Source organism: Hemiscyllium ocellatum, chromosome 12 (assembly GCF_020745735.1).
Source record: "Hemiscyllium ocellatum isolate sHemOce1 chromosome 12, sHemOce1.pat.X.cur, whole genome shotgun sequence".
NCBI lineage: Eukaryota > Metazoa > Chordata > Chondrichthyes > Orectolobiformes > Hemiscylliidae > Hemiscyllium > Hemiscyllium ocellatum.
In genome coordinates, this window is record NC_083412.1 from 62,925,470 (window position 1) to 62,946,874 (window position 21,405).

The 21,405-nt window shown below is 40.1% G+C and overlaps 1 protein-coding gene across 1 annotated transcript in view; it reads left to right on the plus strand.

The window, feature by feature from the left end:
• The window catches only part of stxbp5l (syntaxin binding protein 5L), a 512,076-nt gene that overhangs the window by 358,880 nt on the left and 131,791 nt on the right, over positions 1-21,405 (plus strand). The window contains exons 17-18 of the mRNA XM_060832791.1: positions 85-210; positions 9,656-9,807. Of these exons, the coding sequence (XP_060688774.1) occupies positions 85-210; positions 9,656-9,807 (278 nt within the window). The remainder of the gene's footprint in view (positions 1-84; positions 211-9,655; positions 9,808-21,405) is intronic.

Here is a 21,405-nt window from a genome sequence, read left to right on the forward strand (position 1 = left end):
GCTAGGTTATGGGTTACCTTCTTAAAATGTTTTGAGGTGATCTGGCCTGGTCCATAACACTATAATCTTGATTTTTCATTAAAGGGTCAAAACCCGACCTGTCAGAATGGCTCCAGGGTACCAAGCTGATCTTGTCATTCAGATGGTCTGGGTCGATGGAGAACCACCTCAACAAATCACCAGCTTAGCAGTGAGCTCTGCCTATGGCCTGTAAGTAACACAGACTTCTTCCTTTGGAAAAGTATAACCATTCACCAACAGTAATCCAGATGTTTGGCCAGGTGTTCAAACATGTAGTTTTCATGTAGTTTTTGCACAATGGTAAAAAAGGAGATATTCAGTTGATTAGATTAAGATTGCTAGTTCTTTGTTTATTCGATTCTTTTTTTGTTCATGTTTTACAATTGTACAAACAATTTCAAGAGTGTATGAACAAATGTGTACTTCAGTGAAACTTCTGTCATCATCAGTATTCAAGGCTTATACAGATTAATGTTTGTACAGTCGGTGATATATAAGAAAATGGATTTAAATCAACGCTAATATATCTCATCAAATACAGTATTTAGTAAATCCAGATTTGTTTATGACATGGTCCCTATATTTCAGATGCTTGCAATACTGTACTTTATTATTTATATAATACATTTTGCATATCTTGAATTGACGTTAGCTTTGACATTATAGGGCACCAATTCTATTGATTCAGAAGAATTAGACAATTACACTTACGCTTTTATGCCCATAATTTTCCATCTCACTGCATTTTGTGTGTCAAAAGGTTGTATGTCAACCCTTGCCTTATTAAAGTCAGAATTCATACAGAATTATAAATGCATGCATTACATAATTCTCTGGGTTTTTCACTGGAGTTGCAATTCTTTTTACAATGTCTATTTTTGAATAACTTCAAGGGAAACTTGAAGCCATTGAGTTCTTTGAATTTTCTCCAGAGATTTGAGCATATAGTCAAGGCTGATACTTACATGCAATACTGAGGAAGAGTTGCACCGCTGAAGGTACTGTCCTTTGGATGAGACATTAAACTCTCTGCCCTCTCAGATGGATATTAAAGACACCATAGAAGGTGTCAAAGAAGGACAGGGTAGTTTTCCATATTGTCCCTGCCAATACTTATTGCTTAAACATTATCATTAAAACCACATTGTCTGGTTATTATCTGGATGTTGATGTGTGGAATTTGTCTGATTTGACTGCTGTGTTTTATCCATTTCACAAATTTTAAGAAAAAGATGCAAAACATTTTTGTTGATACTAAAGTTGGGAAAGGCACCATATACAGAGGAACCTCGATTATCCAGCATTCAATTATCCAAATTTCGGATTATCTGGCAAGATCGCAAGGTCCCCATGGTTGGCTAAATTGTGTTATCCACATCCGATTATCCAAACATTTGATTATCTGAATTATAAAATACTCCCTGCCTATGTCATTCAGATAATCAAGGTTCCTCTGTAAATCAAGGTTATTTTGTTCTCATTCAGTTGCCATGTTATAACAAGGCAAAAGAAATACCGAAGAAGGTGCAGTGTGCATTTACAAGGAGATTAACAGAAATGAGAGAGTATATATACACAATTAAATAAATAAGCTCATCTCTTCTCATGAAAAAAAGTAAGACTGTGGGCTGACCATAACAGTCTTTAAAACTGTGAAAGTTTTGATACACTGTATCAAAAGACAATGAGCCCACTTGTGAGATCAAATGTAATTGCAGGCCATCAATATAAGGCAGTAATCAAGAAATCCAACGGGGAAATATTCAGAATACCTTTATTCAAAGAGTGGTGAATAGGTGAAACTCCCTACTACAGGATGGCTAGAGTGACTATTCTAGATCAGAGCTGTCCAAACAGTTTTGCATTTCAATAGTTTTCTTACTCATTGGCTTAGTGAGCAAATTTTGTAAACATAAGGCATTATAAATTTATCTTGCTATTAATCAAACAGTGAAAAAATGTACATTTTTATGAACAACCTTCAAGAGAGATTATAAACTTTCATTCTTATCATTATACTGAGGACTTATTTAGTGAGATAGCTGGCATTGTTTTGCTTGCACCAGTAATCCATCTGCTCACACACTTTATATGGTGATGTAAAGTATTCCAGTTGATGTCCATCTGTCTTGGGTGATCTTGATTTTGCTTTTCAGTTTTAAATTCTTGAAAAAGGCTGTTCACAGCATTTTGTGCTGCCAAACATTGCTGTGAACTGAAAGGTATGTTTTGATAGATTTGCATAAGATTCTGAAAGAAGATGTTGACTATCAAATGTTAGAAGATCATGCTCTACAAAAGCTATCTTCATGTCTCTGTCCTTTCAGATCAAGTAAGGTCCATTTGTAATATGTCATGAGCATCAGTGTCATTATTCCAAATAGTTTCAGTTCATCACAGCATTCCCAGAAATCTACAATTTTTTGAGTTCATCTCTCAAGCTGTCAATCAAAGCAGAATACTTTTATTGGTTTAGCATGCATTCTTGCTGGCATTATTAAATTGGAACTTGCATGTAGAAATGGCCTTTTCTATCCTATGTCTCATGCCAAGCCCTTTGTTCACAGCTGTACTAGGTGAATGATGTAGTGAGGTGTGATGACTTACAAAGCATTGATCTAAGCATTGGACGAGCAAGTTCATTGTGCTTACTTCACATCGCAGAAGCTCCAACATTAGTTAATTCATAAACTTTGTCCTCAAAAAGACTGAATTTCACCAAGACTCAGTTTATTCATTGAAAGTGTCTTGTCCTTTTGTTGTGCCTTTGATTGGTCACACTTCTTCAACGGTTTTGAACATGTTCTCGTACAAGATTTGCCAGTTGAACTGTATCATTCATTTCTTCTCTTTCATTGGGTGCTAAAAATGACAGATATTCAGTCTTTTGATCAGTGAATTTTAAATTTTGAACATATATGATTGTAAGAATGCAAACAATGATGTGACGTAAAAAGCTGGTTTCTCTATCACTGACTTTTTATCAGAACAGATGTAAATATGCCCAAGTAATCTTTCACAAATTCTTCATTCAACAACAATTTCTCTCTCTTGGCTGTTGTTTTATATATTTCTTAAATATTATCTTGGTTGCTTGAAGCTTTGAAGAAAAATTCTTACCCGCTAATGTTTTGTTTCAGCGAGTTTGCTCAATTGATTCTTAAGTCACCTGTTAGGCTGTTATAGAGTAATATCACTTGAAAACAGCTATGTTCTTTTTACAAAACAGACACAATATGTTTCAATAACTGAAAAAAAATGACGAAATTCAATTGAAAAATTAACAGTTCAATAGCCTTTGAAGAATTGACATTCAATGTTAATTTTCATTTTTCAATAACCAAGGGATTTGGCATCTTTGTTTAGGTAAGTATTATTGAGGGCCGCTGTTGAGGATAAACATCAGGTATATATTGATGCTGAAATTAAGAACTTTGAAATTTATAGCGTGATAACTCAGCAGTTAGATTTAACGAGGAAGAATAAAAATCTAACATTTACTTGAGCTTAATTTTTCTATACCAGTCAACACAGGTTTATGAAAAGTCGTCAAGTCAGATTTTAAAAAGTAGACTCTGTCCTGAGGGCCATATGTTGAACAACCTGTCTAAATGCATTTAAGGGGAGATAAGACAAGCTTATGAGAGAGAATGTAATAGAAAGTTGTGCTGATTGATTTGGAAAAGGAAAGATGAGAGAACTGTTAACTAGACCCTAAATGCCAGCATGAGCTGGTTGAGGCAAATGGCCTGTTTCTGTGCTGTATATTCTATGTAATATATAATATTTAAACAAATATTTTCATGTAATGTTTTAATCAAACTTGCTTTAATTTTTGCATGAGTATTTTGTGGACTCATTTTATGGGGAAGAATTTTTATTAATTCATTGTTGTAAGCTTAGATTTAAATACCCCAACAAAATAAAGAAAACACCATTGTTTCCCATTAAGTCACTGGAAAGCAGACTGTAAGTAAATCATTTGCAGGGCTACAGCAGGACAGGAGCAGATGGGAAAATGGAGCTCTTCCTCTACCATCTTTCACAGGAGCTCAGAAAGCCACAAGGCCTCTTTGTAGAAGCTGCATAATCCAATGAGGACAGCAAATGAAGGTAACGTCAATTTAGGTTTGATTTGGATATACCCAAAATATATTAGTTCATTGTTAAAATAGGAAAACATGAGGAAAGAAATTCTAAAGGAATGAGATATCTAAGCCACATTTGTTGTACCTGGCATGGCACCAACTCTGTCAAGAAAGCTTTGTTTGTTAACTGCCGATAAGACAGTACTACTGCTTCTAAAGGTTTTAGCCCAGCAGGACATGTGTTGCAGAGCTTTGTCATCTTTCCAAGCTCCTACAGAGGCTCAGCATTGCCAATGGCAATCAAACACACCAGAACACAATCTTCTGGCTCATGCACATTCCAGGTTAACACTACTATCTTGGCTGTATTAACAGGTGTCTTATGTGTTGTTCAGAATGTTCAACACTTTAATTTTCTTCATTATGAACGCCATGATGTGGAGATGTCAGTGTTGGACTGAGGTGGACAAAGTCAGAATTCACACAACACCAGGTTATAGTACAATAGGTTTATGTGAAATCACAAGCTTTCGAAATGTAGCCCCTTCGTCACTTCACCTGATAAAGGGACTATGCTCCGAAAGCTTGTGATTTCATATAAACCTGTTGGACAATAACCTGGGGTCATGTGACTTCTGACTTCATTATGCAAGAACAGTAGAAGTGTCACTTGTTTGCCCAACTTCACTTTACTACATTCCATAAGATGCACATAAAATGGATGATGTTATTAAGTTAACCTTCTTCTTGAGTTCACAATTGTATTTTTCCATAAACCCAAACCACTTTATACTTCTTCAAAGATTTAGAACAGATTTTTAAAATAACTATGTCAAGTAGTCTGCTTAGCCAGGTTGTAAATAATGGTTTTTCAGCTTCAAGATTTATTTTCTGTGCCCTCTGAACTATTGAAAACCATATACCTTCATAACTGCACTTAAACTGCTGCAAAATACATATCATTGTTAAACACTCATTTATGAAAACAGCAACTTGTGCATACAAACAATTTTAATTGTTCAAACCTAAACTAATTTCCTTAAGCAAGACTCCCAGAGGCAAAGATTCCTAATCTTTAAAATAATTAACCATCTCCAACAAGAGAAAACGTGACCATCTCCCCTTGATATTCAATGGCATTACCATCATTGAATCCCTCACTATCAACAGCTTGGGACTCGCTATTGAACAGCAAATTAACTGGACCAGCCGTTTAAATTCCATGGCCACAACAGCAAGCTCAAGGAAGGAAATCCACAACAAATAACTCACCTCCTAAATCCACAAAGTCTGACCACCATCTACAAAATTGAAGTATGGAATATGATGGAATATTCTTCACTTACCAGGAAAAGGGGAGTTTCAAAACACTCAAGAAATTTGACTCCATCCAAGATAAAGATGATTGCCTTCCCATTCACCACCTTTAACACTGACTCCTTCCATGACCAACATACAGTGATGGTAGTGGGTCTGCACCATTTGCAACTTGCCAGAGCTCCGTCGACAGCATCTTCCAAACCGAGATCTCAATGAGCTACAAGTCAAGGACAACGAATACACGGGAAGACCACCTGCAAATTCCTATCTAACCAATCATCATCCTGGCCTGGAAGTATAATGCAGTTCCTTCACTGTTGCAAGTTCGAAATTCTGATACACCTTTGTGAACTGTGCTATGAGTATACTTAACTCCCCTGGATCACAACGGTTCAAGAAGGTGGCTCACTAGCGCCTGCTCAAGGACAGTTAGGAATGGGCAATAAATTCTGACCCAGCCAACAATATTCGCAACCCTTGACTAAATTTAAAAGGAAAGATCAATGAGTAGCAAAAAATCAGTGGCTGACAGGAATTTTTTATTGGCCTGTGGGTCTCCAGTCAATATCTGAGTTCCTCTTTTAAGTTTTGAAGATAATGCCACTTTCCCTCAGTTTGATAATCTGATCTTAGATTTTCACCAAAGTGACTGTGCACTCTGTTATTCTTTAAGATTCCACAGCTATTAAACAGAATACTTCTAATTGGTGGATGTTGTAATCATCTAAAATTCCAATAGGGACTCTATTACTATTAATGCAGAGAAATTTTGATGGAAATCTTATGGTGATATAGCACAGAAGGAGACCATTCTTGTCTGAGCCAGCTATTTTTTAGTCCCACTCTCCTACTGTTTCCTCAAAAACTTGCAAAATTGCCAAATTCAAGTGGTTATCTGATTCCCTTTTGAAAAGTGTTATTGAATCTGCTTCTAATACATTGAGGCATGCATTCTAAATTATGATAAATCACTGCTTGTTTCCTCATGTCTCTTTTGATTCTTTTGTCGATTACCATAAGTCTTGTATCTTCTGGTTACCTACCCTGCTGCAACTGAAAGCAATATCTTCTTATTTATTCTTTCAAATCGATTCATGATTTTAAATACTTTTATTAGATCTCCTTATAACCCTCCTGTTATAAAGAAGCATGTCTGTAGATATTCTAATCAAAATTGGAGCATCTGTCAATTCTGGCAACTTCCTGGGAAACTCTTCTGTGCCTTCTGCAAGGCCTTGACATTGTCCCTTAGAAGTGTCATACCCAGAATTATAGATTGTCCTCAAGATGACATCTGGCAAATGATTTCTAAAGGTTTAGCATGACTTCCTTGCTTTTATATTTGATGTTCTCATTTAGCAACCAAGTATGCAATATGCTTTCGTAACTGAATTATTGACTTACCTGCCACTTTTCAAGATTTGTGAATGTGCAGCTCAAGATTCTTCTGCTTTTGCACTCTCATCAAAATCATAGCATTTAAATGCTACTAGCTATCCCTGGGCTTCTCCCAAAATAGATCAACCTGCATTTACTCATATTAAATTGCATCTGTCATGTAACTTACATTTTAATAATTTGTCTATGTCCTCCTGAAATCTGCTACTATATTGCTCACTATTTACTACATTACTAAGTTTTGTGTCACTCATAAACTTCACAAATATATAAATAATCCAAGAACAGCAATGTTCATAATACACATACCTGTAGTACCTCACTTCGCTCTCTCTTTCAGTATTGTAATGCTAATAACTACAATCAATTCTTCCATCAAATTGACTGTAAAGCTAAATTAAATCTGACTTCATTTCAACATGTCATGTATAAAAATGGGACATTTTGTCAAGTTAAAATATCTAATTTGGAGGTTGTAAAAATGACATTTGTAATTTGTCTGTAATTGTATAAGTGTGTAAGCAAAATGCTAAGAAGGCAGTACTTCGTAAATATGACATCCATTTATAAATGTGATCAGATGAAAAATAGATAATTATGTAATAATTAAACGGTTCAGAAACCTAGGAGTTTTATGGGCATCCAGGTTTCCAAGCAAGCAATTAACTAAATCAATCAAATGTTGACATTTTTGCCACATTGAGTTGATTCAGAAGCTCTTCACAATTGGCAGCTCAGACGCAATTTTTGTGTGCCTTTCTCATTCTCCAGGCTTTGGGATTTGCAATGGGGATTTAAGGGTGTTGGCTGGCTTGCATCATAAATCTGCACTTGGCATTCCCAACGTGGACAGCTTCATTACAGAGAAAGATATGGCATGATTGTCTTCAATTTTCATGAAGTTGGGGCAAGGTTTTTAAAGGGGTGTGGTTCTTGAAACATAAGAGTTATTGTGAATTATTGTCTGCATGATGAAACATTTTTGAATTCAGAAACTCTTCCCCATGGATCCCTTGTCAAGATATGGGACTTCTGTGTCCATTCACTAAGTATAAACTGTATAGAAACACTGAACCCTTATTACTTATTCATAACTTTTCACTATATTTTTTAAAATGTTCATTCTTCCAAAGGGCAGTTAAAGTGTCAGTCATCCTTTAACGTTTCAGTTTCAAAATACTTGAAACAACAGACTTATGTAAACAATCATTGTGAATTGTTAGAGATCAGACAGTCAGAATTTTCAGCCAACCTGGGACCACCTGTTTCAATATTCTAATGCTTGGCTGGGCTCTCGTTATGTATTCTTAACTGCCCACCCAGACAGCCATTAGAATATTGAAGAACCTAAGCCCATAATTTTGATTACAAATGTTGCAAATGTCTTTCAGGTGTTGAAATTTAAAGGATCTGAACGATTAACACTTTCACTGTCCCTTAATAGAAGGGAGTTTGTTTGACCATAGTGAAAAATTATGAATGAATTATATTTTTTTTCCGAAGCTTATATTTATGTATACAACTCTGACTATAGGTTCCATCACCTTGAATCAGTGAGTATTGGTAAATGGGCATGAAGGATAATGGAGTTTGTTTGCATGACAGAGCTTTCATGGGGCCTGAGGGTCCTTGGAAAATGTTTGGAGATGCTTACTTTGGCACAAAGAGGAATGATGAACCATGGGATTGGGAACAGGTTCATTTCTTGGCATGGGGTCATGAAGAATATTGGGGTTATTTGGGAGGCATGTAAGGGCATTGAGAATATCTTCGAGGAAAAAGTGAGGTCTGCAGATGCTGGAGATCAGAGCTGAAAATGTGTTGCTGGAAAAGCGCAGCAGGTCAGGCAGCATCCAAGGAGCAGGAGATTCGACGTTTCGGGCATACGCAAGAAGGGCTTATGCCCGAAACATCGAATCTCCTGCTCCTTGGATGCTGCCTGACCTGCTATGCTTTTCCAGCTACACATTTTCAGCATTGAGAATATGTCAAGGTTGAGGTGATCTGATGATAAATGCTGCAGGGCCTTTCTATTCTTTACTACAGCTGGGACAAATTCCCAGCAGTTCCTTTTAGTCATCCATCTACAAATCCAACAAACCCCATGGCAGCGTCTGAAATGTTTCCAGAATTGCATGTCCTGCTTAACTGTCCTCAATCATTCCCCCCACCCCATTAAAAAGCTTGGAATCTCCAGAGCTAGCACTTCCCATGAAAGTGGAAATTTTCCTAGCTCCTGCTGTCTGTCTCAAAGATGCAACTCTGTCCCAAATTCTCAAAACAGTATATTGAAAGTCAGAGAATTTGTGGTCAAATCTTACAGTGCTCTGGACATAGCACTGTCCATTTCAAGTCATGAAGACACAAATCATTAAAAAGCTGAAAACTAAAAAGAGTCTCAAGATTAATTGCCATTTTTAGAGTGCAAAGGAATGATTAGAATAATTTGGACTGTTTAGCCTTTAATGAAGACATCTGAGAATTATTCACAAGTATCCAAAGTAATATATGGTTTGGAAATGATAAATCCAGAAAATAACATGTAATCAAGTTGTAACAGTGGAACAAGAGCTGATAGGTTTAAAGTGCAAAAGACAAATGTAGGCCTGATACTGGAAAATTCAGATGAAAAGGGCTCTCGCAAAGAAAACAAAAATCAATGAGTTGACATCATTTAAACTTCAAGGTTTTGGGCGGAGGGTGGCTTTAATTGGAATTTGTAATGACCTTGTGATCTTTGTGGCGTAGGAGCCTGCATCATCCTAAATAAATTAATTTATTTGTGCAGTTTGAAAATATTACCATTTTTCTTTGTACCTCTCCTGCAGTGTGGCATTTGGAAATTGTAATGGTTTGGCAATTGTGGACTTTATGCAAAAGACCACTCTACTCAGCATGGGAACTATTGAACTTTATGGTACAAATGACCCATTTCAACGGCATCTTAGATCACCTCGAAAAAGCAAACAGCTCAATGCAGGTAAAATCCAAATATATTAGGTTATAGTGGCTGTCACTTGCTGTGATTGAATGAACATGGCATGAATTTATGCTTATTTACATAATTTTATTTCCTCTTTCACTTGGTGCACATAAAGTGGTATCTGCTCACCTGTTCAAAGGAAGTGATATACTGAAGGAAGACAGCAGAACAGAATTGATCAGTGAAATATACTACTGCAGTCTTGTATATTCATTGTATTGACGTCACAATTGTTTTGCTAATATTGCTGCATTTATAAATGCAACTTTAAATCTACATTTACTAATAATCATATAGTAGAAACTTTTACGTGAATTTACAGAGATAGCATCCCCTGCCATTTATACTTTGTGCTTATAATGACATTTCCATTTTACTTTTATTTTTTAAATGCCATCTACCACACAATGTTGTCTATCTTACTTAATCAAAGTTCTGTACCTAACTGAACCTTCCTCACTTAATCAGTGATTTATTTGTACAAATTTTAAGAATTTTTCCATATCTAATTAGCATTTCCAGTCTTTTGAATATACAGGAATTAGTTTTGGAATGTTTAGAATGTTTTTGAATTGATCTTTTAATGTTTTAAGCAAGTAAACAGTTGTTCTAATTAATAGTGAATATGGAATTACAGTAGTATTGTTGTTTTGCAACATGGTATTTTTGCAGCCACACCTTTGAACTGTCTGATTCTCATATTACTCAACCAGATTACTGGGCACACATTGTATCTGGATACAGAAGTTTACTTCATTTATTTACTGAAATGTATCAGCCAAAAAGTTAGTTTATGAATCAGTTCTAAATATGAGTATGTTGTTATTTGCATAGTGAAAACATATTTCACTCTAATAAAGTGATCCATTGCAACTGAAAGTGTCATTGGACCCTTTCCCTCAGCAGTATAGTTTCTTATTTTGGTTAAGCAGTGCTGATTTAACTTCTCTCTATATTTCTGCTGACAATAAACCTACTGATTTTGATTAATCATGAAGTTGCATCAAGTTGATCATAAAAGCATGTGCTTTTTGGAACCTCCAACCCTCCTGATTGAAGAAGAATGAAGACTCATGTGACCTTGTTAGGAAAGGGATAAACACTCATAAATGTTTGAAGCAAGTAAGATCGCTTGAGTATTTTTTGTTTTAAAGTTACATTGTTTTAAAATCAAGTTCAGAAACACCAAATGAAATTTAAATCTATTCAGAAATTATCAAAGAATTGTGTCCTTTAAAAAAAGCACCACAAATTTGATTGTGCTAAATTTCATAAGTGCATCCCTTTTTATGAATTGCCATAGAATCAGAAAGACATAGGTGTAAGCTATTTTTCAGAACCAAACATAACCATCTGGCTAAGAAGTAAATTAACATCAACTTCTTGTTTGAAAGCAATATAGTAAATATTATGGCACTGACATGATAAAAATTTATGATTCACATGATGCTCTAAATCAATTTTTAAAATTAAAAATACAGTGTTAAAGGTATTACTATGTTTGCAAGATTAAAATAAAATTCAAAAGACAGTTGAGAGAGCATTTTAAAAAGTCAAACATTTTCTACATGTCCATCAAATACAGGGACAGCCAGTGAATCATAACTTATTCTGGATATTGTATGTCTTTAAGATAGTTATGAACGGCAAGCAGAAAATATCAAGACAAAGCTAGATTAATCATTAGATACAAAAATAGACATTGCTGGAAGAGCTCAGCACATCTCGCAGCATTAGTTGGGAGAAGTCATAGTTAATGTTTTGGTTCGAGTGACACTCAATTTCTGTTATTGTTTCTGATTTACAGCATCCACAGTTTTTTCGGTTTTTATTTAATCATTAAATAACTTTAAAAGGTCAATTGACCAGTCTAAACTTGCTGAGGTATTTGGCTAGAAAAGATCAATTCAAGTAGGCAACATATCTATTATGTTTTAATTGCATTGGCTGGATTTCATAAATATTGACTACAAATGGTCAGCAGATGTAGCCCGACGAAAATTATGACTGGTTAACCAAAAAAAAAACTCGGGGAACTTTTCATGATTGCATTTATCTTTGGTTTATTTGCATTACATGTACTTTCAATAAAAATCAGGGGAGGTATGGGGTAGATTTAAATTCTAGGGGCTATATTTTATAGCAATCAAAATCAGACCTGGGGATCTCGTTGTGCCATTAAACCAAACTTGTTGATTGCACTGCTGGCTACATACTTACCTTTTAGCTACATGCTCTTTTCAAAGGCCAGCTATCATCAACCATGATGTTGATTGACTTGATCCATCAGCAGGGGGTAATATTATGAGTAACTAATAGTACTTAAAGCTAGCATGTATCTGTTAATAGGATGATGCATTGTGGCTGGAGTAGGTGGTGACTATCTTTCGGAAACAACTCTGGTCTGGCAAACATAGCAGAATAGCAAAACAAGCAGAAGGCAAGCTCAAAGGCTTTCAACACTTCAGTAGAGGCTTTGGTGAAGGATTTGGACAGGAAGCACTCCAGAAACATATTTATAAGGCACTGGGAATAATGAGTCATACAGGTCAGTTCCAGCAATTGAGCCCAAGATTCCTGGATGTAATGCCACAACAAGTTCAATTACTTCACGTGAGCAATCAAAGTTAATAAGTCCATGCTCAACTAACCATTAGCTTCATACACGATTGAATTTACCACACTGTCAGAACTCACCTAGTAATAACCATGACCAAACATTGGCTCATGTCACTTTTTAAAATTTATTTCATGTATGAGTGCCCATACCTAATAGCCCAGAGGGTAGTTAAGAATCAACCACATTGCTGGCGTCTGGAGTCACATGTAGGTCAGATCAGGCAAGGATGGCATATTCCTTACGCATAGGGCAATAGAAAACCAGTTGGGTTTTTCCCAACAATCAACAATGGATTCATGGTCATCATTAGGCTCTTAATTCCAGATCTTTATTAAATTAAAATTCTCCTTCTGTTGTGGTGGGATTTGAACCCGGTCTACAGAACATTTCCTGGGTCTCAGGCCGAACAGTGAGATATAATACCACTAGCCATTGCTTTCCTCTTGTATGAGGCTGTTGCCCTGAAACCTGGTTAACTCTTATTGTCTTCGGAAGGAGGAAAAAGTTCTAGGTTGCTGTTGGTCAGTTGTACATTCTACATCCAAGGAACATAGATCAGTTCCCATATCTTAGGAGAAAACATTGGGCACAATTTTCATAGCCCTTCAGCAGTAGGAGCAACAGTGAGAATATGGTGAGAATGAAAATATCAGATTCTTGCTATCAAGGGAAAAAGTCTGATTTTCCCTTGCGGTTTCAATGGCTAGATGGCAGTCATTTTTGCATCTAATTATTAGCTTATCTTGCCTCGTTTCTATGCAGTGTCTGATTCTTTGAGTCATTGTTGACAAACTAGATGCCACCAATCCCCTATTTGAAAGTCAGGTGATTACCTGATGGATGAAGCACATCAGTTGTTTCTCTGATACTTCATGCTCATCTTCATTCATCAATATCTCGTGATCGTCTCCACTTTTCGTCTGTGGAAGTCAACATCAGCTGAACACCTCACCACATCTTTGTAGCTGGTATCAGAAAAAGTCAGAAGACAACAGCACTTTATGCTGCACTATGGTGCTCGCTGACACTTCAATTGTGATGCTGTTTCAGGTCACTCTTTGGTGGCAAGGACTTATTACAAAGTGTTGACATTAATTTGGCATTCAACAATTTCCCAAGTGAGATGTCTTGATTGCAGTCATGAATGTAAGCGCTTAAGGTTGTCTGAAATCTGTTTCTATCAGGATATGTCTTAGAGATAAGCAATGCCTGACAACTATCACTCCTGTTTTCCTGGAGATGTCTGAAGAAGCTGCTTAACTCTGACAGACCAATCATTTAAATTGGTCCTGTTGCTAAAAAGACAGTCAATCAGATGTGATGATTTTACAATGCATATATATTTGTATGCACAATGAAATGACAACAGTGCCACATATACTTTCTGAGCATTTTTGATTTCCTTCCTGTTCTTCAGTGAGGAGTCCCCTGTTGCCCTGTCAATCCTGAACACAGAGGGTTAAACAATGGAGTGCAGGTCTGAGGGTATTTTTGACAGCACTGGGTACTCTGCTGCATTTGGCTTATTATGGTGGCCACTGACCTGTCAATGGAACCAGCTAGAAATGTGCAAGCTGCAGCCAGCAGGCTACTGATAATGTCTGTGGACTCCTTCAACCTTCAATATCACCACCAAGTCTTTGACAAGGCTGCCTACTATCCCTGTTTCTGGATTAGTGATGCTGGAAGAGCACAGCAGTTCAGGCAGCATCCGAGGAGCAGCAAAAGCCCTTCATCAGGAATAAAAGCAGAGAGCCTGAAGCGTGGAGAGATAAGCTAGAGGAGGGTGGGGGTGGGGAGAAAGTAGCATGGAGTACAATAGGTGAGTGGGGAGGGGGTGAAGGTGATAGGTCAGGGAGGAGGGTGGAGTGGATAGATGGAAAAGAAGGTAGGCAGGTAAGACAAGTCATGGGGACAGTGCAGAGTTGGAACTAGGGTGAGGTGGGGGAAGGGGAAATGAGGAAACTGTTGAAGTCCGCATTGATGCCTTGAGGTTGAAATGTTCCGAAGCAGAAGATGAGGCGTTCTTCCTCCAGGCGTCTGGTGGTGAGGGAGCGGTGGTGAAGGAGGCCCAGAACCTCCATGTCCTCGGCAGAGTGGGAGCAGGAGTTGAAATGTTGGGCCACAGGGCGGTGTGGTTGATTGGTGCAGGTGTCCCGGAGATGTTCCCTAGTGCGCTCTGCTAGGAGGCAGTCTCCCCAATGTAAAGGAGACCGTATCGGGAGCAACGGATACAATAAATGATATTAGTGGATGTGCAGGTAAAACTTTGATGGATGTAGAAGGCTCCTTTAGGGCCTTGGATGGAGGTGAGGGAGGAGGTGTGGGTGCAGGTTTTGCAGTTTCTGCAGTGGCAGGGGAAGGTGCCAAGATGGGAGGGTGGGTTGTAGGGGGGTGTGGACCTGATCAGGTAGTCACAGAGGGAACGGTCTTTGCGAAAGGCGGAAAGGGGTGGGGAGGGAAATATATCCCTGGTGGTGGGGTCTTTTTGGAGGTGGCGGAAATGTCGGCGGATGACTTGGTTTATGCGAAGGTTGGTAGGGTGGAAGGTGAGCACCAGGGGCGTTCTGTCCTTGTTACAGTTGGAGGGGTGGGGTCTGAGGGTGGAGGTGCGGGATGTGGACGAGATGCGTTGGAGGACATTTTTAACCACGTGGGAAGGGAAATTGCGGTCTCTAAAGAAGGAGGCCATCTGGTGTGTTCTATGGTGGAACTGGTCCTCCTGGGAGAAGATACGGCGGATGCGGAGGAATTGGGAATACGGGATGGCATTTTTGCAAGAGTTAGGGTGGGAAGAGGTGTAATCCAGGTAGCTGTGGGAATCGGTGCATTTGTAAAAAATGTCAGTGTCAAGTCGGTCGTCATTAATGGAGATGGAGAGGTCCAGGAAGGGGAGGGAGGTGTCAGAGATGATCCAGGTAAATTTAAGGTCAGAGTGGAATGTGCTGGTGAAGTTGATGAATTGCTCAACCTCCTCCCGGGAGCATGAGGTGGCGCCAATGCAGTCATCAATGTAGCGGAGGAAGAGGTGGGGAATGGTGCCGGTGTAATTATGGAAGATCGACTGTTCTATGTAGCCAACAAAGAGACAGGCATAACTGGGGCCCATACGTGTGCCCATGGCTACCCCTTTGGTCCGGAGGAAGTGGAAGGATTCGAAGGAGAAATTGTTAAGGGTGAGGACCAGTTCGGCCAAACGAATGAGAGTGTCAGTGGAAGGGTACTATTGGGGACATCGGGAGAGGAAAAAATAGAGGGCTTGGAGGCCCTGGTCATGGTGGATGGAGGTGTAGAGGGATTGGATATCCATGGTGAAGATGAGGCATTGGGGGCCGGGGAAACGGAAGTCTTGGAGGAGGTGGAGGGTATGGGTGGTGTCTCGAACGTATGTGGGGAGTTCCTGGACTAGGTGGGATAGGACAGTATCGAGGTAGGTAGAGATGAGTTCAGTGGGGTAGGAGCATGCTGAGACAATGGGTCGGCCATGTTGGTCAGGCTTGTGGATATTGGGAAGAAGGTAGAACCGGGTAGTGTGGGGTTCCCGGACTATGAGGTTGGAAGCTGTGGGTGGGAGGTCTCTTGAGGTGATGAGGTTCTGTATGGTCTGGGAGATGATGACTTGGTGATGGGGGGGGGGGGGGGGGGTCATATTCGAGGGGGCGGTAGGAAGAGGTGTCCTCGAGTTGGCGTTTGGCTTCAGCGGTGTAGAGGTCAATGCGCCAGACTACCACTGCGCCCCCTTTATCCGCTGGCTTGATGGTGAGGTTGGGATTGGAGCAGAGGGATTGGAGGGCTGTGCATTGTGAGGGTGAGAGGTTGGAGTGGGAGAGGGGGGGTCGACAGGTTGAGGCGGTTAATGTCCCGGCGGCAGTTAGAAATGAAGAGGTCGAGGGCGGATAATAGGCCAGCACGGGGTGTCCAGGTGGATGCAGTGTGTTGGAGGTGGGCGAAGGGGTCCTCAGAAGGTGGTCGGGAGTCCTGATAGTGAAAGTAAGCTCGGAGGCGGAGGCGGCAGAAGAAGTGTTCGATGTCACGGCGTGTATTAAATTCATTGATGTGTGGACGGAGGGGGATGAAGGTGAGTCCTTTGCTGAGGACTGATCGTTCATCCTCAGTGAGGGGAAGGTCTGGAAGGATGGTGAAAACTCGGCAGGACTGGGAGCTGGGATCTGGTGTGGGGGCAGAGCCAGTAACTGGAGTGAGTGTGATGGTGGGGGGAATGGGGGTGGAGTCATGAGCAGGGGTGGTGCTCCCCTCAGGGTTCTGGGGGCCGGGAATGGTGACAGTGGGATATGTGGGGGGCATGTCAGCAGAATGCAGGTGAGTGGCGTTGGTGGGGGCGGAAGTGGTTATGCGATTGCACAAAGGTTATTAATGGTTGACTTTATGGAATCACCTTTGCTTGGGGCTGAGCAGATAACAGATCTCCAGCAGCCCTCTGAGTGCCAGTGACCTAGGTGGTTCTTCCTTGACCAGCTGAGGAGATATACCAGTGACATCCTCACCTGATTATGCTGCTAATCTAGAAAGGAAGTCCAACAGTGAGGAGCACTTTGAGCTAATGGACGGTGTAGGAGAAAGCCTTGCCAATACATCCCCGAGGGATCTGCGACTTCTTCCTCAGAGGTGAAGGCAGAGCTGATTGGATGAAGAGCTGATCTTTTTGGGGTGGAGGCTGTGTGGGTGCTGCTGATGCCTGCACTAGAGAAAAGAGGCCATTAGTTGTTCATTAGGGCTAGAATGTAACACAATATAACACAATGAAGTCTATTTGGTTGCTTTGACTTGGAGGGCTCAACATCTACACAAGTAGTCCTAGTCTTCTGCAACAAGTATTTTCTCCTTGTATGGGGTTGAAGAGGATCGAGAGCATGAATGTCAGCCACCTGTCTTCGCCCTCTCATCTCGATGTCATAACATTCCATCCAATGAATCACAAGGAGGAATTGAGTGAGATGAATGTGGCTGGAAAAGCTGGTAACAGCAACACAAGAGCAGAAAATGTGACAAGGTGACCCCAGTGAGTGAGTAGGAAGTACACAGGGCAGAATGTTTTAGTAGTTTGGGAGAATGAGATGAATAAAGAGCCGCTGAAGGAAGATGCTGTATGCAACAGTGAGAAAGATAGACCAATAGCCTTGGTAGGTGTGTGCAAAGACAGAGATAGAAAGAAGTGTGAGGTAACAAAGAGAAGAGATAGCACCTACGGTTGTGGAACACAGGTCATTGAACTTACTGCAACACAGGAACATACCAATTCTCTAACCCAGTACATCCACAGTATGGAAGAATCCTCAAACGTCCAGATCAATTAAATTAGTAAAAAGGACTTGGTGGAATCTTGAAAACTTGATGTTTTGACTTTCAATTGTGTAATGTGTAAAACACAGCTTATTTGGAGGCAGGAGTGGATAGAGGTACATGTTGTGTAAGACAATTGGCCTGAATGGGTTAGCTTGACATCTTTTGACTAGCTCAACCCACTCATATATAAATAACTGCCTGTGGGAGAAGTTTGTTATTAGTTGATAGTCAGTTCTACACATGACAGCTATATGGCACAGACCTATTTTTTCTATCTCTTAAGAGATAGCAATGTCTCCAACCTAGTGATAGTGTAATTAGCAGGTTGGTTACTTAACAATAAGTAATAAACTTCTCTTCGGTACTCACGTAAGTGCCTCTTCTGTTGAAGTGGTTAATCCTTTAGTATTTAATACTATTAAGTCCCATGGATGAGTAGTACAAGGGGAAGTGACAGCAAATCTATCCAAAGATAATCCTGACAAGCCAAATTATCAGCTTCAGGCATCCGTATAACAGCAGGGGATTGTCTCAAGAAACTGACAGTGCCTCTCTGGTATGTGGTCCTTTCTATTCATCTCTCAGGAGGGAAACATTCATTCTTCCACCTTTGCCACTCCCCTGCCAATGACTGTCAGAAATCAGCTCAATCTATTGCCAGACATTGAAATATATAATCTATGCCCAGAACTACATGAGTAGCTTTCATGCAACCAACGGCACAGCATTCTGTAAAAGCATCAGATAAGCATTGACACATAGAAGACAATCAAGATAATGCACAAGGTGATTAATTGACTTTGATATTAGGAAATGACAGAAGATATTGAGTGCAATAAAAATTCTGGACACTGACACTATCCCACTCTGGCACTAAAAAACTAGATGCATATCTAGCCAAACACTTTCTGTACAGCTGCAACATCAATTTATACTTAGCTGTATGCAAATTGCCCAAAGCTATCCTGCACATAAATAAATTAAAAGCAGCCATTAATAACATTAGCCTGCTCTCAATCATCAGCAAAATGGTGTCACGTGTTGGGACTGATTCAGCAATGACCTGCGTTCTGCTGGCTCAGCTCATCTCCAGTCTTCTCGTGCCTCACAAACCTTATTGAGTTCTTTGAGAAGGTGACTAAGGAAGTGGATGAGGGTAAAGCAGTAGATGTTGTGTATATGGATTTTAGTAAGGCGTTCGATAAGGTTCCCCATGGTAGGCTAATGCTAAAACTTCGGAGGTATGGCATTGAGGATACATTAGAGGTTTGGATTAGGAATTGGCTGGCTGGAAGGAGACAGAGGGTAGTAGTTGATGGATTATGTTCATCTTGGAGCGCAGTTACTAGCGGTGTACCACAAGGATCTGTTTTGGGACCATTGCTTTTTGTTATCTTTATAAATGATCTAGAGGAAGGACTTGAAAGCTGGGTAAGCAAGTTTGCGGATGACACAAAAGTCGGTGGAGTTGTGGATAGTGAGGAAGGAAGTGGTAGGTTACAGCGGGATATAGATAAGTTGCAGAGCTGGGTGGAAATGTGGCAAATGGAATTCAATGTAGCTAAGTGCGAAGTCGTTCACTTTGGTAGGAATAACAAGATGATGGATTACTGGGCTAATGGTAGGCTACTTGGTAGTGTGGATGAGCAGAGGGATCTTGGTGTCCATGTACACAGATCTCTGAAAGTTGCCACCCAGGTAAATAGTGCTGTGAGGAAGGCATATGGTGTACTGGGCTTTATTGGCAGAGGAATTGAGTTCCGGAGTCCTGAGGTCATGTTGCAGTTGTATAAGACTCTGGTGAGGCCTCATCTGGAGTATTGTGTGCAGTTTTGGTCGCCATACTATAGGAAGGATGTGGAAGCTTTAGAACGAGTGCAGAGGAGGTTTACCAGGATGTTGCCTGGAATGGTAGGAAAATCTTATGAGGAAAGGCTGAGGCACTTGGGGCTGTTCTCATTGGAGAAGAGAAGGTTTAGGGGAGATCTGATAGAAGTGTATAAGATGATTAGGGGTTTAGATAGGGTAGATACTAAGAACCTTTTACCGCTAATGGAGTCAGGTGTTACTAGGGGACATAGCTTTAAATTAAGGGGTGGTAGGTATAGGACAGATGTTAGGGGTAGATTCTTCACACAGCGGGTTGTGAGTTCATGGAATGCCCTGCCCGTATCAGTGGTGAACTCTCCTTCTTTATGGTCATTTAAGCGGGCATTGGATAGGCACTTGGAAGTTATTGGGCTAGTATAGGTTAGGTAGGATTCGGTCGGCGCAACATCGAGGGCCGAAGGGCCTGTACTGCGCTGTATCCTTCTATGTTCTAAAACCTTGGTCCAAACATTAATAAAAGAGATGAATTCCAATGGTGAAGCAAAAATGACTCCTTTTGGCAACATTTATCCAAGTGTGATCAAGTAAAAGTGAAGTCAGTGGGATTGAGGGGCTCCTTCCACTGGCTGGTGTCATAGCTTGCACAGAGAAATATGGTTGTGTTTATTGGAAGCCAAGCATTAGCCCTAAGATGTAGCTACAGAAGTTCCACAAAGTTCCACAACCATTTTCAATCATGATTCATCAATGGCCTTCCCTCCACCTAAAAGTTAGAAGTAGCAATATGTGTAGATGACTGTACAGTGCTTGGTTCCTTAGCAACAGCATTGACTAGAAATTTAATTGGATGGGTCACATTAACATTCTTGCTACGAAAGAAAATACATTGCTGGGATTCTGCACTAAGTTACGCACCTCTCAATCACTAAAGCCTGTTGACCACCTACACAACAAAATTCAGAGGTATAACTTATTGTTTTGCACTTGTCTCAATGAGTGCAATTCCAAAAATACTCACGAAGTTCATTGAAATCTGGCTTGTCTGACAACCAATGAATCATATTATGCATTTGTGCTCTTCATCACCAATGTACTATTGCTGAAATATGTGCCAACTGAAAGGTATAATGCACAGACTTACTATGATTTCTTCAGCAGCACTTCTCAAACTCACCAACCTAAAAATCAAGAGCAATAGGTGTATGGGAACACCACCAGCTGTAAGTTCCCCTCCAAGACCCCACCATGCATATCACGGTTCCTTCATCACCACTAGGTCAAAATCTTGATCATGATTATGTACTAATAACAGCCCAAGTCTACCTAAAATAAGGTAAAGTCACCATTGTCCTGCTGGACTATTGGCTGTTCTCCCATTAGAGAGAAATGACTGATAGTACTTGTAACCTGAGAATCACCATATATCAGATAAGAAAAGAGCTTGAGGAGAGTCCTTCATAGCAACCTCATTAAGTGCGAGAATTAAATCCACACTGTTGACATTACTTTGCAACATAAATCAGCTGTCCAGCCAGCTGAGCCAAGAAACCCCACCAAGGAAAAGTCACCATTGGCTCAGAAGAGTGTAGGGCTGCTCACTCATTGGAGGGAGACTATTGGTGGTGAGTTTAACCAAGGGTCACCGCACCCCAAGTGAGGGCCTTCATGGTAACCTCAGCTGGAGCAGGAATTGAACCCATACTGTGGGTATCAGAAATTAGCTGTCCAGCTAACTGCTGGCTAAATAGCTAGTTTGCAATGCAGAGTGAGGCCACCAGTGCAGGTTCAGTTCCTGTATCAGCTGAGATCAAAATGAATGTTCCTCCCTTTTAACCACACCC